General features: G+C 41.6%; 2 protein-coding genes across 2 annotated transcripts in view; both read left to right on the top strand.

Annotated features, from left to right (window-relative positions):
• Nucleotides 1-16,963, top strand: part of Eip93F (Ecdysone-induced protein 93F) — a 574,027-nt gene that overhangs the window by 11,242 nt on the left and 545,822 nt on the right. The window lies entirely within an intron of this gene.
• Nucleotides 13,273-13,668, top strand: LOC135702129 (small proline-rich protein 3-like). The gene has a single exon (XM_065223125.1). The coding sequence runs from the start codon at nt 13,273-13,275 to the stop codon at nt 13,666-13,668; it is 396 nt and encodes a 131-aa protein (XP_065079197.1).

Genomic DNA, 16,963 nt, shown 5'->3' with positions numbered 1-16,963 from the left:
TACCAGCATGCAACCGGTTTTCGTTGCAACTTTTTTTGTCACTACCCCCTACGGATACCATACATAAACGATATCATAGATGGTACGACCATATCGCATAGAGTTGGGATGATATCCTGAATTGGTGGTTAGGCGTTTCTTATGTTTATGCGGGATATGTACCAAACACTAACGAAGACTAATGCGAGGACTAATTGAGCAGAAACGGAGGCGATGGAGCACAAACAAATGACAGCGTCGATGGCAGTGCAGGTTGCTATGATTTTCATCCAAAATTAAGTTAAAAGAACCCAACGGTGAAAACATAACGGTTGAGTACTATTAACTGAAAATTGAGTTCTTTTTTACTTTGAATCGCAGCGTGTTTTAGGTAAACGGAATGTATCGATAAATATTTCAGGATATTCTTCCTAAATTACTTTACGCAATACAGTTTACTAACATGTACATTTTAACAACTACGAAAAGTACTAATTCAATCAATAATGACAAATACTACGTTTTGAGCTAAACGAGGATTAACAGAAAATCAACTTAAATTTGAGTTCATCTATTATTACTCAATAGATGAGTAAATTTGACCCATCGCTGCTTTTCTGATTCACTCAACGGTAGACCTCAAATGATAGAACTAAACGGTGAGTTTTTTAAATTTAATTGTGAGTATTTTTTTCTTACCGTGCATGCAAGTCTGACAGATACAATGAGGGGTTCGTGGATTTTCCTATGTTTCGAGAGGAGCATCGATTAGCTAGGAACCGAAGATAGTACCAGAGCTGAGCCAAAAAGTTGAACACGTTTTTTCGGGACCTTCTGGTCTTCTCTATGGTATGATTGTGCTTGCAACACACATACGAATGCAAAAATGGTGCAAGCTAAGAAAGCTCTCCATCAACATCAGTGGAAGTTCTCGAAGAACACTAAGTTGAGGGGGTTAGAGGCAAAGGGGTAAAAGTGATTTTGATCGATTTTCTCCATCAACTTTCTCTTTTGATAATCACGGCTTTACCAACCGATTTCACACTATTTCTGCTACATTGTTTGATAAAGGAGGTTATCATCTGTTATGCAGCATAGCAACCGCATCATGGAATATGTTTGCCGCTGAGTTATTAACGAAAGACAAAGTCGACGAAGAGAATCAATCAAAATCACTTACACTCTAGGGGCAGATCAATTTTGATACATTTATTATAATTAAAATTAATTTTGGATTTTTAGCCATCAAAATAAAATTTAACGCATTTTCTCAGTGCATTTTTGTTGCGTGTAGATCTAAGTGACAGCTCCTACCAATACATACATGCATGCATGAAAGGATTTATCCTGTTTTGTTGTTCGACTCGAAACCTGGTGAAACCTACTGGAACCAATGGCAGCATCGGGAATCTCCACCGGAATCGTGTAGATCCTCCTTCCCTGAGAACTCAAGGAAACTCCGTTGAAATTCCCCGAAACCTCCGCTGGCAGCATCAGAAATCGCCACTGCAACCGTGTTGAACCTCGTTCGCCAAGAACGGAAGAAAACGCTAATCGAAATGTTCTAGAACCTACATTGGCAACATCTAGAATCAGCTCCAAAATCATGCAGAACCTCGTCAGCCGAGAAAGCTAGAAAAATTCATTGAAACTTTCTGGAGCTCCCGCATCCAAATCACTGAAATCGCGCTGAACCTCGTTCGCCGAGAACGCGAGAAAACTCTGTCGAAGCTCTCTGGAAATTGTGTTGGCAGCATCTTAATTCCTATTGAAATAGTGCGGAACCTCCTTTGCCGGGAACCCCGTCCGCCGATAAATACGGACAGTACCTCTTGACATGTTAATATAGATATGTCCAGTATATGCATAAACACAAAAAAGCTTGTTTGTATACATTTTTGTGCGCTTTTAAACCACAGTTCATATTAAGCAGGATGAACTGTTAAGCTAACGGTCATTTCAAAACGTAGTCTAATTTCTGACCATTTTATACCAAATTGAACTGGCATAAACAAACACGCTAAATATAAAATGATTAGCAGAAGAAAGAATCGATGTTGTTTTTTCAATCGTCAGAGTAAACACTTTCTGGATCAGTGTTTGCATGAAGTTGCTGTTCCTTTCTTTGCTGTGATTGTCCAAAATCCGTTCTGGGATTGTCCGGAATCCCTTGTGGGATTGTCATGAATCCCTCTCAATATTAAATGAAATCCTCCCTGGGATTGTCCGGAATCTCTCCTGGAATAGTCCATAGAGTCCATAATCCCTCTTTGGATTGTCCGAAATCACCTTTCATATTGCTGAGATTGTCTTGATCCCCCCTTGGCTTGTTCGCAATACCTCCTGAGGCTGTCATAAATCCTCTTTGCGATTGATTGGAATCCTCCCAGGGATTGTATGGAATCCTCCCTAGTTTTTTCCAGAATCCCCCCTGGCACTGTCATGAATCCTCCTTAGGAGTGTCCATCAGAATCCGAACTATGCGGTTACTAATGTTTGCAGTACTCGAACGTTATCTGCATGGCAGTAAAGCAAAACATCTTTGGCTGTTTCGTATGGTCATCATGAAAATTTTCAATCGATTTTGAGGGTGCAGCAGCTTGTAGTTGCCTATGTACGTGTGCTTTACAAAAGTGCAATTGCCCTTCCATTACCGAAATATCTTCTCGGTTAAGCATTGCAAGCGCACCGTTTAAAATGTTGTTGAAATACGTAAATTTGCTTTGCTTGACAGTATCGGTTTAGGCACAACAATCAGGTTGCTATGTGCATATGATTTCGAGCAACGCGAGTTACTCAGAGTAACACAAAATTAGCTCCAATATTGCTCATGATCAAAAGCTGTCTCGCCCCAAGAGGATGCCATGTTGTTAGAGACGACCGCTGAGAGCGTTGGAACAGGTAATCGTCGGAAGCATAGGATGCCAAACCATCAATCATGTGGATCTGGCAGAGAACTGGTGTTCAACCAGGCCGAAGGCAAGATATGGCTGCTACGTCAACGTAGATAGTGCAAGATACGAAGCTTTAGATGTCGTTTGATGTTCACCTTGAACAGATCGATGGATTGCTCATGGGATCTCGTTGTACAGTTTACCACCATGGTAACCAAACCGTTTTTGACGTTGGACTACGTCTTTCGGGAAGAGGGGGGTACACTTTATGAAAACCGAAAAATGAAATTATGAAAGATTTTGAACGTTAATAACTTAGCTGCCCCTGGACCAATTGCAATAATTTTATTACCAATCGATCAGAAACTTTTCTACGCATCGATAACAATGCTTTTGACTGTTGATTTTTTTTTTAATTAAACTACTGAAAAAGTAGCAAATGTCTAGCATTGTTCAGAAGCTTCGAAATAACTAATAAATCCACCAATTACGTACATGCATGTGCTGCTTCCCCAACACAGTCATCAGATAATGGTTCGTAGATGAAACAAGTTGAAGTGACATTCGCCTCCGATCTTTGGGCGTATAAGAATAGGGAGGATGCAATTGCGGAACATTTTGTTGCCAATTCAGAACCACACGCCCCCAACGAACACCCGAAATGCTCTCCGTTTTTTTCCTTGGATTTGTTTTCCGTACTGTAATGCTACCCATCAACTCATGAACCGGGAACCAACGGCTTTACTTCCCTTCCAAAGGAAAGCGTGATCAGAGATGTTATGCCTCAGAACTTCCTCTTTTCTGAAATCAACTTGGTGGGCCTGAAAAGAGCCGTTTTGTTACGTTGGTGATAAGTTTTAACCTCCGAATCCGTACAGAATGCGTCCCTGTCGCTTCAGAGCGTAGACGACATCCATGGCCGTGACGGTTTTGCGCTTGGCGTGTTCAGTGTAGGTGACGGCATCACGGATCATATTTTCTAGAAACACCTTCAGCAAGCTTTGTTGATATTGAGAAATTGCCGTAAAAGCTCTACGCAGATGTTGCCACTGCATGATAATGATAATGATACAGAGAGTACAGACTAGAAAATCGAACAAAAATTTCGTAGTCCTACGTCAACAATGCGGTCGTGTCTTGACACCACCCTCCAACTTTTTTTTCCGAATTCTGTATGGCGTCGGACCAATCGAATGCTACGGTTGAATCTACTGGATCTTTCTGAGAGGTTCATTGTGATTGTCATGTTGTGATGTGTGGGTTGCTGGATGTGTTACAATGTTATGCATGTGTGTTAATGTCTGCAACACTTGAAGTTCTCGAATTGGTAAAAGCGAGTTCTGCAGGTGCGATTTTTTAAAGATGACTTTCAAGCAACGGTTTTGTAGTACCTGTAGTGCTCGTAGTCTGGACATGCTCATATTGTTGTAGCCGCGAGTGAACCAATGAATAATACAAGTTCATCATCCAGTTCATTGGAACTGGAAAATAAGTCAGATTTCGTATCCGCAGCAGTCCCAGAGCAAGTCATCAGCGGTTGGAGATCTGGTGCCTCGGACGTTGGTGGTCCGATGGAAGTTGCCACACCCAGCGGCAACCGGTTCTAAATGACTATGGTGGATGATTTCATCGGTTACACTGTGGTGTAACTGTTGAAGGTGAAGTCAGAAGTGGATTCGAAAGTGCGCAAATATTGCAGTATGGTGAAGAAACAATTCGGGCGTTTTCGTCGGGCGATCCGCACGGATGGAGGAGGAGAATATTCAAGTATGTCGTTCACGAAGTTTCTTGCTGAGAACGACATCATTCTGCAGCAAATGCCACCCTATTTGCAGCAGCAGAACGGCAAAGTGGAGAGGAAGAACCGGTATGAGGTCGAAATGGTCCGGTGTTTGCTTCGGGAGGCAGGATTGAAGAAGAAGTACTGGGATGAGGCGTTGAACATAGCAAACTACCTCCAAAATCGTCTTCCGCCGTCTGTCCTTGAGAAGACACCGTACGAACTGTGCCATGGCAAGAAGTCGTCGCATATTCATTTGCGTATTTTTAGTGTTAAGGCATACGTGCATGTGCTAAAGAAGAAGCAAAGAAAGCTGGATCCGAAAGCAGTGAAGTTGGTCTACGCCGGGTACGCGGAGAGACGCTAGGCATACCGTTTCTTGACTCTCGAGAACGATACGATTGTGATCAGCCGTGATGCGAAGTTTTTGGAAATGCGTGAAGAAGAGGTGCCCTACGGGTGCTGGAAGGAAGTTCCTGAAGAAGAACAGTTAGTGTTTCCTGAAATAGAGAGTGAAGAGGTCATTATATCGGTTGAGGCGAAGAACATCGCAGAGGTTACTATACCCGAAGCAGTTGAAAGTAGTGGTAGTGAAGAGGAAGCGGATCCAGAAGAGTTGGACAGTTCGGAGTATAGAATCACTGCTAATGGTAATTCATCGTTCCATGGCTTCCCGATGAAATCGCTAGGCGGTCTTTGAGGTCATCGAAGGGCGTAGCACCACGTCGTCTGATCGAAGAGATTTTCGTGGCAGGCACGCTTCCCCCAGAGGATGAGATGGAGCCGAGAACGCGTCAGGAAAGCCTTGAGCTGTGGGAAGAGTGCTGAGTGGAGAAAAGCAATGACTGACGAGCTGCGATCTCACGAAGCCAACGGAACGTGGGAGTTGGTAAACCCGCCTACTGGGCAAGTGGGTTTACAAGGTAAAACGAAATGCTGCTGGAGAAGCTGTTAAGTGCAAGCCTCGTTTGGTCGCCCAAGGTTTCTGTCAAAAGTATGATCGAGACTATAACGAGGTCTTCGCACCTATTATCAAGTAGGTCACTTTTCGGACACTTCTAGCGATCCGACAAAACGGAACCTGGAACCTGCGTGGATGTGAAGACTGCGTATCTATACGAATGGCTGGAAGAGGAGATCTACATGCGGCAGCCGACCGATTTTGCGATTGAAGGTAAAAAGAAGTGTGCATGTCGAAAAGGCGCATTTACGGCCTGAAACAGTCGACTCGTTGCTGCACGCCGTTCTCGAGGATCTGAATTTCAAACGAATCCGGGCTGACGATATTTTGATCGGCTGTGAAAGTGAGACGGAGATCGAAAAGATCTATGCGGTCCTGAGTAAGAAGTTTGAAATGACCAACCTAGGAGATGCGAACTATTTCCTGGGGATGAAAATCAAGAAGGAAGGTGGATGGATTCGTCAAAACCAGGGAGGACAGTCCTCCACTCGAAACAAACACGCAATATCGGAGTGTAATTGGAACACTGTTGTACAGGGTAGGCCCAAATAAGACGCATGAATTAAGGATCGGATCTCTCATGGAAAGACAAATGATTTTAATAGTTCTCTTCTGCTCTCTTTATTGCATTTTTTTATTTTAAATGTAAATATTTACATTTCGATTCTATCGCCTTTTGCTTTAATTATTGCCCTTAGTCGCTTCGAAAAAGCACGCACCTGATTTTCGGAAATTTCATCGCAAATCTTCGGTATAGTAGCCTTGAATTTTTCCATACCCATTGGTTTAAGATCCCGATGTGCTTCTATGATTCCCCAAATAGAGAAATCCAGAGAGTTTACGAAGAAACTGGCCATAACTCCTTAGGAATCGTTGAACTGCGCGAATTGAAGCTTTTAACTGTGCTAGCTAAGCAGTTTACGATAGCGAATAATTCGGCCCTACTTGTTGGTTTTTGAAAGTCAATGAATTCTTCTTTTCTTGTACGGCACCAATCCCAAATCGTCTTTGAGAACTGATCTGATAGTTTTCCTGGAAACCGCCAGATCCTGAGCCAGTTTATGACGAACGACAAGGATTTCGTCGAATCCGTTCTCGTACTACCTTTACAAGCTGTTAAGTACGTACGCTGCGCGGAAGACCAGGTATTTTCTTTGGAACAATGGTCCCCTCCGTCTTCCTTCTTCTCAAAGTCCAGTCGATTAATGTGCGACATATTCCTTCCTTCCTGGTCTCAGTCAATACCCTCCAAATGCAACTGCTAAATCCATTTTCTTTTGAAATCCATCTCTATCTGAGGGACTTTCTGTTAATGTAATATCGCACACAGTAGTTTGTTTCCATTTCAATTAGTCATTCTTTCATGTGTTAGCCACCTCATAATCCAGGAGAACTTTACACTGAACCGAAAAAGTGCAATAGTTATTCGGGCCTACCCTGTCCATCGCCGTCTGCGCGAGACCGGACATCCCAAGCAACAATTTTTGTTTTATTTAAGTTTTATAGCAGTTGATATAACCAAATTATAAAACCTTCACTGACGACCACATTGCTTTAACAATCTCCTGAGAACCGAAATACAGCCATGTCATGGCCAATTGGCCCAGTTTTAATGCAGTCATTAAAACTTGATATGCGAACTACTTTAGGAGCATAGGATTTATGTCAGTTTTATCACACTCTAGACGTGATTGTTAAAAATGAAAACATAAAACCTCCTCCAGGTCAGAAAGTTTTAACAGCCTTCTAATGACTACCATAAAACTATATTACAACCGCATAAATCGCTCCTGAAGAAGTTGATAAAACATGATACGCAAAACATGACAACTTTGAAGGTTTTAAGCTGGGGTTTTTGGATGATAGTTAATATTGAGAAATATTTTATTGTGGTTTTATTCTTTCGATGTTTGATGTGAAATCATGATCCTTGTCAGTTGGTAATAATGGCTGATATTATTGTACATTGACTTACGACTTTATTATAATTTTAAACCAATCTGTATATGCTTCACAGCATGCCGTGCAATATTTATGGTGATTATTATACCAAATAGGAGCATAAATTTAGTGCGACATATGAATACTAAAATATAGGGATATTTTTAATTTGTCTGCATTAACACCATGCATTAAAGAGTCATTCAAAGATTATCTATTTAGTACAAAACTTTTACTACTGTTGAGCAATAACCAGTCACATATTATTTAATTATACATAGATGTATGAAAGTGTTTTTTTGCCTATCAATTAAAGCGTAATTATTCATACTGTGTGAAATTTGTTCATACGGCGACATTTTTTTTTCGTTATAACTTGCTACTCCTTAAAAATACCTCAATATAACATATTCTCCTAGATTGGAATTCTATAGCATAACATAAACCTAATGGTTGTATCTTAGCATTTCGTAGGCCAAATTGAGAGTGTTAAGTTATATTTAAGCTATATAACTAGCTTGCTGGTTTTATTCGGTACAGCGAATCAAAACAAAACAAAAACCATGACCACCTGTCAAAAAGTCAACATTCCAAGCGATCCTCCTATTTTCGCTTGTAATCAAGATGTAAGAAATGCTTATTGGATCCACTAAAAGCTTTTTCAATACAAGGTTTAAAGCCGTGATGTCAAGACTGGCCATCTCCAAACGGATTTAGTGAAACTGTCGGCGTTGCTTTAAGAAGGGTTCGTGGATCTTTCGGAAGTGTATCGGAAAGCCGCTTGTTCAATATTTTTAAGAGCTCCTTCACCGCACTGTGCCTTATGTAGGGATCGTATAACTGTAGTTCCTCCAGGAGTTTCATATTGTCGATCGTCTCATCTTCATCGTGTTCAGAAGCACTGAAGGGGTTTCCATTTCATATATCTGAATAGATTTGTTTTTTATAATGACAAAAAATTTCAGAGTATTTTTTGTTGTAGCAGTACATTTCTTATCTGTGAATCTTAGGCCTCTGATAAAGATGATAGTTGTAATGAAGCTTTAATGAAAGTCTAAGACTGCTTCAAGTTTTATATCGGTCATAAAAAGTGTACCATAAAACATAATTGTATGTTTTGTTTTGGTTTTATTCTTCAGTTATAAGTAGTGATGCAGAACCACCTTACAGCTACCGTTAAAACTATGAAGTCTGAGTTTTAATTTAGTAGTCATAAAACAGTTTTATAGACGACTTGACGGCCTGATTTTATGACAAGCACACAAAACCTTAATACAACCACAGGCTGGAAGGGATGCTATGATAAAACAATGATAAAATAAGAATAAATCTTCCAAGCATTTAGATTGTTACTTGGGATCGCTGCTATAGTGTGTCCAGTTTGGGGAGATGCGTGTGTGCCCCAATGGCAGCCGATTGGATAGTGGCTAAACGTGTAGTTCGCTACCTGAAAAGTACGAAGAAGTGGTAGTTGAAGTACGGAGATCCTGACGGAAAGTTGACTAGTTGACCCAGATGCAGTCTGGGCGGGTGACTTGACAACTCAAAAGTTGACGACGGACATTGTTTTCATGCACGCAGGAGGAGCCATTTCGTGGACAAGCCGTATACACAATGTCGATGGAATCAGAATACGTGTCGTTGAGCGAGGCGAGCCAAGAGGCTGTTCGGCTTCTGGATCGAGCACTCCTGACTTTGAGCTGTTGGCAGGAATCCAACCCAGTGCAAAACCGATCTTCTTGTCAGTGATTTTAAAAGCAAACGATCAAACTGACGTTTGTCAGAAAACAAGCAGACCCAATCTTGATACCCGATCCAGGTTGACAGTGAATAATAAACGAACTCACCATGAGAAAGAGGCTCGGAAAGAGCAAAACCATTTTAAACTAAAGAAAATGTTCAAGCAGTTTTCCATTGGCTTGCAAAATGAAATCGATCAACTCCGCAGTACCCAAGGTATAAGTTACTGATTACTTCTCAGTCACTTTGTTAGGTCTTTGAAGTCTGTTGCCTCCATTTTCTAGGCAACTGGTAACACTGCCTTAAATAGTTTGAGCTTCCCGCTGATAGTACAAACCGTTGCTTTGCGTACTGCCTAATAGCACACTGCCACTGCGTTCCCCAGTCAGAGTCACCAAACCGACCAAACATCTATTATTATCACGTCGTTCGTCCCCAAACGGTCAGCCAAACGTCTTCTAGAGTTGGGCCGACCGACGATGGCGACGACGACGACGACGAGGATTGCATGTATGAGTGGCCAGCAAGTGCGTCGTCACTTTGGGCCATCAAAATGCTAGAAAAAAAAATTGGAACTGTTCTACTCACACCACCATCACATCACATCACTCGCTGGCAGTGCCTGGTGTGGCTCGCTTGACTGATCTATTCTCGCTTTTTCCACAAGCCTATCAGCGCGGCCGGCTGCCCGATTCCGCGGTGGGCGTGGATAATTTATTCGGCTGTTTTCAGTCAAATCACCAAATATTTGATTCGAGCCAAGTCCACGCCTACTGCCTTAGCCTCTACTGATACGGATGGGCCACGATTATTATGCGGTGAATGATGAATGGGGTAGTAGATTTCAGCCGCAGCGGTAGTAGCTTTCGAAACTGTTACTGTCAGTGTCAGCCGGACCCGAAAGGTAACCAATCGGTTTTAAAGAACACATAAAAACATGCTTCTCTCTGCCGAACACGCTTCGATAGCCTTGAAACACGTTCTCCCCGTGTTGTTTCCCCGGCTGCATCACCCACTTGCAATTCACTTTTTTTTTCTCTTCTTCCTAGGCATGCAATATGTATGCACGAGAATATTTAATTCAAGTTCCCAGTGCAGCAGCAGCGGCTAGTTTTCGACGGTACCCCACCGCGTCCCGGGCGCCATTCCGCCAAACCCTTTTCCACTTCTCACCACTCACACGTTCGATCGGGTTTGTCTATTCACCGAAACTCACCTCACACAACGAACACACTCACAGACGACTTCGACGACGATGGTATCACATGTTGAACGCGCCTTGCAGCACTGCACTGCACTGTATGTAGGTAATATGTACGGAGATCGAGCAGAGCTTGATGATGGTCGCGGTCGGTTTCTTGTCAATGACGTTTTTTCCACGCGCACTCTTTGACCATTCCAGTCAGCCTGGCAAACGGGGCAGTAGTAGATCGGTGGAGTGGGTGAGAAGTCCGAGTGGTAGTAGAAGTGACAGCGACGCGAGGGGTGCGTTTCAAATTGGTGGTGAATTCTATTTTTCTTCTGTTTCTTCGTCGTCGTTGGGTCGAACTATTATTATCATCTTTTCTTATAGATGTAGAGCGCACTATCAGCGATAGAGGGAGCAGGATGGGGGAAGAAAGTGGCCATCTCGCTTGCACGCAATGGCACGGTTTGGTAAAGTTCGTTTGCTTGTCCTAAAAAAAATCGAAACTGGACTACTGCGCGACTCTTTTCGCTTCTTCTCCACCGCTTGGCTGACAATGCTATATAGACGAGTGGTGTGAGGTTAGGTCTTCTTAGTTTTCGTCGGATTGGTTGTTTTCGCTAGTTGCTCTATTTGAAAAGTTCACAATAATTGCAGCGATAATGGTCGTGACTGATGGTGGTGGCACCACTAGTGAACGGTTGTATTCTTTTTTTTCGGGATTTGCACTGATGTGTATGTGTGTGCGATAGAATAGAGTCACACTATTATTTGATGGCCAACACAGATGATAATCGAGCTGCGGTCGGTTTGCTTGATGTGTAAATGGAAAATTCCACCGAAATATTTAAAAATGGCGCTCACCGACCGCCACGTTGTCAAATTCATAATTCACGAGGAATGTTTGCCCACGTTATTCCGGTGGCGTGTGAGGTATTTGAATGACGAATAGACACGCAAAGGGTTTTAGTATTTTTTCTTCTCTAATGTGACTAGTAATAACAACAATTGCATGGTGGGCGGTCCCCCGGTCGTAGTGGTGAATTTGTTTCCACGAATTTGGTTGTCAGAACACAAAACAACTGAGTCATGAAAGGGATCGAAAAAAAAATAAATAAAACAGATTGATGATTTCAGAATGCAACCTGTTGGTGGTTAGAAGTCATGCGATTTAGTGTGGTAGTTCTAGGAATTTAACCCATTATAACTATAAATCGCAAACTTAAAAATTGTAAGTCAATATCCGAATGTCCTACATCGCTTCCATCATTTGAATACGCTGCACCAACTGGTCAAATGTTGAGCAACCCGGAATAGCCGCTGAAGGAAACGAGAGAAAAAGAACTGCATCTGCAATTCCATTTCGACGGCTCCTCCTCGCTCCCCCAACTGGACTCGTGGAAGCGTGTGTTTTTTTTTTCGGACCATCTTTGAATCCGCTTGACCTAGTTGCATTCGGAAGTGCGGTCCCGGAACATCTGCTGCATTCGCACTCGAAGAAGGAGGCCAGCCAAAATCGGTTTTGCATCAAATCTCCAAATCAAAACTCCCGACAACCTTAGGAGGCGAGTGCACTCGAACGACGGCTCAGATTTTAAAGTCGCGCAAGATCATGACACATCCGGTTGGTTGTTGTTTGTTGCTATGGACGATGATGTTTTGCATTGTTGATGATTTGGTATTCATGTTGATTGGGATTCAGGCATTCGGTGGACACCGATCGCTGATGGGGGGAATTTGTAGTTTAAGCCTCGGTTTAAGCCCCCTTATGACGAGTTTTAGCCAGGGATGCCAGATGATTTTTTAAAAAGTCTGTGGTAACAATTTGGAACGCCTTCATTGCGAAATGAACATTTGACACAGCGCAATTATGTGGGAAATTTTACTGAGATAATCGTTAATTCGAGTGAGTCTAAATAGGTGTAAATGTCGCAATAATGTGTACAACGTTTGATATCAAGATTAATTGATTATTTTTTTACTAGACCCTATCTCTTTTCCTCGGTCAAAACATCGATTAAGTTGATTTGCTTTCTAGTCCCAAATCAGGGATTCAACAGAATTCCGAATCAAATTAAGTATTTGGCAGAATCTCCAATTAGGAATTCGACAAAATCCCGAATCAAGGATTTGACATAATCCCGAATCAGGGATTTGACAAAATCCCAAATCAGGGATTCCACAGATTCTCGAATCAGGAATTTGACAGAATCACGAATCAGAGATTCGACAGAATCTCGAATCAGGGGTTCGACAGAATATAGAATCAAGGATTCGACCGATTTCTGAATCTGGGATTCGACGGAATCCCAAATCAGGAATTCGAAAGAATCCCAAATCAGGGATTCGATGAAATCCCGAATTAGGGGTTCGAAAGAATCCCAAATCAGGGATTTTAAATATTCCCGATTCAGAGAATTTAAAGAATTCAGAATCAGAGGTTCAACAGAATTTTGAATCAGAGATTCGACAGAATCCTGAATCAGGGACTCGACGCAATACATAATCAGGGTTTTGAAATAATCCTGAATTAGAGATTCGACAGAATCCTGAATCAGGGACTCGACGCAATACATAATCAGAGTTTTGTAATAATCCTGGATTAGAGATTCGACAGAATCCTGAATCAGAGATTCAAAAAAATCCCAAATGAGGGATTCGACAGAATCCCGCATCAGGAAGTCTAAAGAATTAGACGGAATCCCAAATCAGGAATTCTATGGAATCCCGAATCAGGAATTCGAAGGAATCCTGAATCAGAGATTTAACGGAATCCCGAATCAGGAATTCGATGGAATCCCGAATCAGGGATTCGACGGAATCCCGATTCGATTTCGACAAAATCGAGAATAAGGGATTTGACAGAATATCGAATCAGTGTTTCAACAAAATCCTGAATCAGGAATTCGACAGAATCCCGAATCAGGAATTCGATGAAATCCCGAATCAGGAATTCGATGAAATCCCGAATCAGGAAATTGAAAGAATCCCGAATCAGAAAGTCGATAGAATCCCGAATCAGGGATTAGGCGGCATCCCGAATCAGGAATTCGACGGAACCCCGAATCAGGAATTCGACGGAATCCCGCATCAGGGATTTGACGGAATCCCGAATCAGGAATTCGATGGAATCCCGAATCAGGGATTCGACGGAATCCCGATTCGATTTCGACAAAATCGCGAATAAGGGATTTGACACAATCCCGAATCAGGGATTCCACAGATTCTCGAATCAGGAATTCGACAGAATCTCGAATCAGGGATTCGACAGAATCTCGAATCAGGGATTCGACAGAATCTCGAATCAGGGATTCGACAGAATCTCGAATCAGGGATTCGACAGAATCTCGAATCAGGGATTCGACAGAATCTCGAATCGGTGTTTCGACAAAATCCTGAATCAGGAATTCAACAGAATCCGGAATCAGAAATACGACGCAATCCCGAATCAGGAATTCGATGAAATCCCGATTTAGGGATTTGAAAGAATTCCGAATCAGGAAACTGAAAGAATCCCAAATAAGGGATTCGACGGAATCCCGATTCAGGATTTCGACAAAATCGCGAATAAGGGATTTGACACAATCCCAAATCAGGAAGTCGATAAAATCCCGAATCAGGGATTCGACAGATTCTCGAATCAGGTATTCGACAGAATCTCGAATCAGGGATTCGACAGAATCTCGAATCAGAGATTCGACAGAATCTCGAATCAGGGATTCGACAGAATCTCGAATCAGGGTTTCGACAAAATCCCGAATCAGGGATTCGACAGAATCCCGAATTACAAATTCAACAGAATCCGAATGAGGGATTCGCCAGAATCCCAAATCAGGGATTCGACAAAATCTCGAATCAGGCATTCGACAGTGTCCCGAATCAAGGATTTGACCGATTTTTTAATCTGGGATTCGACGGAATCCCGAATCAGAAAGTCGATATAAATCCAAATCAGGGATTTGACAGAATCTCGAATCAGGGATTCGACAGAATCTCGAATCAAGGATTCGACAGAATCTCGAATCAGGGATTCGACAGAATCTCGAATCAGGGATTCGATGGAATCTCGAATTAGGGATTTGACAGAATCCCGAATCAGGGATTGAATGAAGATTCAGGATTTCATAAGAATCCTGATTCAGGGATTTGACGGAATCCTGAATCAGGGTTTCGACAAAATCCCGAATCAGGGATTCGATAAAATCAAGTATCAGAGATTCGAAAGAATCCCGATTCATGATTTCGACGAAAACCCGAAGCAGCTTTTCTACAGAATACCGATTCAGGGAATTGACAGAATCCCGAATTAGGGATTGGAGAAAATTCAGACTCTGGGTTTCGACAGAAATGCAAATCAGGAAGTCGATAGTGTTCCGATTCAGGGATTCCACTGAAAAATTAACTCCATTTGATAGTAGTTTCCTATTCCACTAAAAAATGGACTCCTAGACCAATGAATAAAGGTCTTCTAGACCACTGAAAATTAATTTCCTATACTGCTGCGAAATGGTCTTTTAGACCACTGAGAAGTGGTCTCTTAGATCACTGAAATTTGGTCTCCTAGACCTAGAAAAGTGAACCTCTAGACCACTGAAAAGTGGTGTCGTAGGCCAAAATGAATAAAGAAACCTCTCTTAAGTTCTTTCGTAACTTCTATGAAGTTTAGTCGCAACTTATTTGAAGTTCCCTCAAAACTTATTTGAAGTTTCGCTGAAACTTCATTGAAGTTCCGCTGAAACTTCATGGAAGTTCCGTCGAAATTTCTCTGAAGTCCTTTGAAACTTATTAGAACTTGCTTCGAAACTTGTCTGAAGTTTCTTCGAAACTTGTCTGAAGTTTCTTCGAAGCTTCTCTGAATTTCCTTCGAAACTTTTCTGAAGTTGCTTCGAACTTTCTTCGAAACTTTTCTGAAGTTCCATCGAAACTTCTCTGAATTTCCATCGAAACTTCTCTGAATTTCCATCGAAACTTCTCTGAATTTCCATCGAAACTTCTCTGAAGTTCCATCGAAACTTCTCTGAAGTGCCATCGAAACTTCTCTGAATTTCCATCGAAACTTCTCTGAATTTCCATCGAAACTTCTCTGAAGTTCCATCGAAACTTCTCTGAAGTGCCATCGAACCTTCTTTCAAGTTACTTCGAACCTTTCCCGAAGTTCCTTCGAAATTTCTCTTCTCTTGGTACTTCTTTGAAGTTCTCTTGGTACTTCCTTGAAGGTCCCTCGAAACTTCTCGGAAGTTCCCTAGAAACTTCTTTGAAGTTCCCTCGGAACATATCTGAAGTTCCCTCGAAGCTTCTCTGATGTTTCTATGAAACTTCTCTGAAGTTCTTTCGAAACTTCTCTGAAGTTCCTTAGAAACTTCTTTGAAATTCCTTCGAAACTTCTCTGAAGTTCTATCGAAACTTCTCTGAAATGCCGTTGAACTTCTCTGAAGATCCGTTGAAACTTCTCTGAAGTTCCTTAGAAAGTTTTTTGAAGTTCCGTCGAAACTTCTCTAAAATTCCTTCAAAACTTCTCTGAAGTTCCTTCAAAACTTCTCTGAAGTTCCTTCGAAATTTCTCTGAAGTTCATTTGAAACTTCTCACAAATTCCTTCGAAACTTCTCTGAAATTCCTTCGAAACTTCTCTGATGTTCCTTCGAAACTTCTCCGAAGTTCCTTCAAAACTTCTCTAAAGTTCCTTCGCAACTTCTCTGAAGTTCCTTCGAAACTTCTCTGATGTTCCTTCGAAACTTCGCTGAAGTTCCTTCAAAACTTCTCTAAAGTTCCTTCGAAACTTCTCTGAAGTTCCTTCGAAATTTCTCTTAAATTCCTTCAAAATTTCTTAGATCCTTCGAAACTTCTCTTAAATTCCTTCAAAACTTTTCAGAAGTTCCTTCGAAACTTCGCAGAAGTTACTTCGAAACTTATCTGAAGTTCCTTCGAAACTTCTCTGAAGTTCCTTCGAAATTTCTCTTAAATTCCTTCAAAATTTCTTAGATCCTTCGAAACTTCTCTTAAATTCCTTCAAAACTTCTCAGAAGTTCCTTCGAAACTTCGCAGAAGTTACTTCAAAACTTATCTGAAGTTCCTTCGAAACTTCTCTGAAGTTCCGTCGAAACATCTCTGAAGTTCCTTCAAAACTTCTCTGAAGTTCCTTCGAAACTTCTTTGAAATTCCTTCGAAACTTTTCTGAAGTTTCGGTGAAACTTCTCTGAAATGCCGTTGAAACTTCTTTGAAGATCCGTTGAAACTTCTCTGAAGTTCCTTAGTAACTTCTCTGAAGCTCATTCGAAACTTCTCTGACGTTCTTTCGAAACTTCTCTGAAGTTCCGTGGAAACATCTCTGATGTTTCTTCGAAACTTCTCTGATGTTCCTTTGAAACTTCTCTGATGTTCCTTCGAAACTTCTCTGAAGTTCCTTCGAAACTTCTTTTAAATTCCTTAGAAACTTTTCTGAAGTCCTTCGAAATTTCTTTGAAATTTCTTCGAAACTTCTCTGA

This window comes from Ochlerotatus camptorhynchus, unplaced genomic scaffold (genome assembly GCF_037179485.1).
Source record: "Ochlerotatus camptorhynchus isolate MF236.1 unplaced genomic scaffold, CSIRO-AGI_Acam_v1.1 ptg000185l, whole genome shotgun sequence".
Classification (NCBI taxonomy): Eukaryota; Metazoa; Arthropoda; class Insecta; order Diptera; family Culicidae; genus Ochlerotatus; species Ochlerotatus camptorhynchus.
The sequence above is the reverse complement of the archived record's forward strand: the minus strand, read 5'-3'. Positions and strand labels throughout refer to the sequence as shown.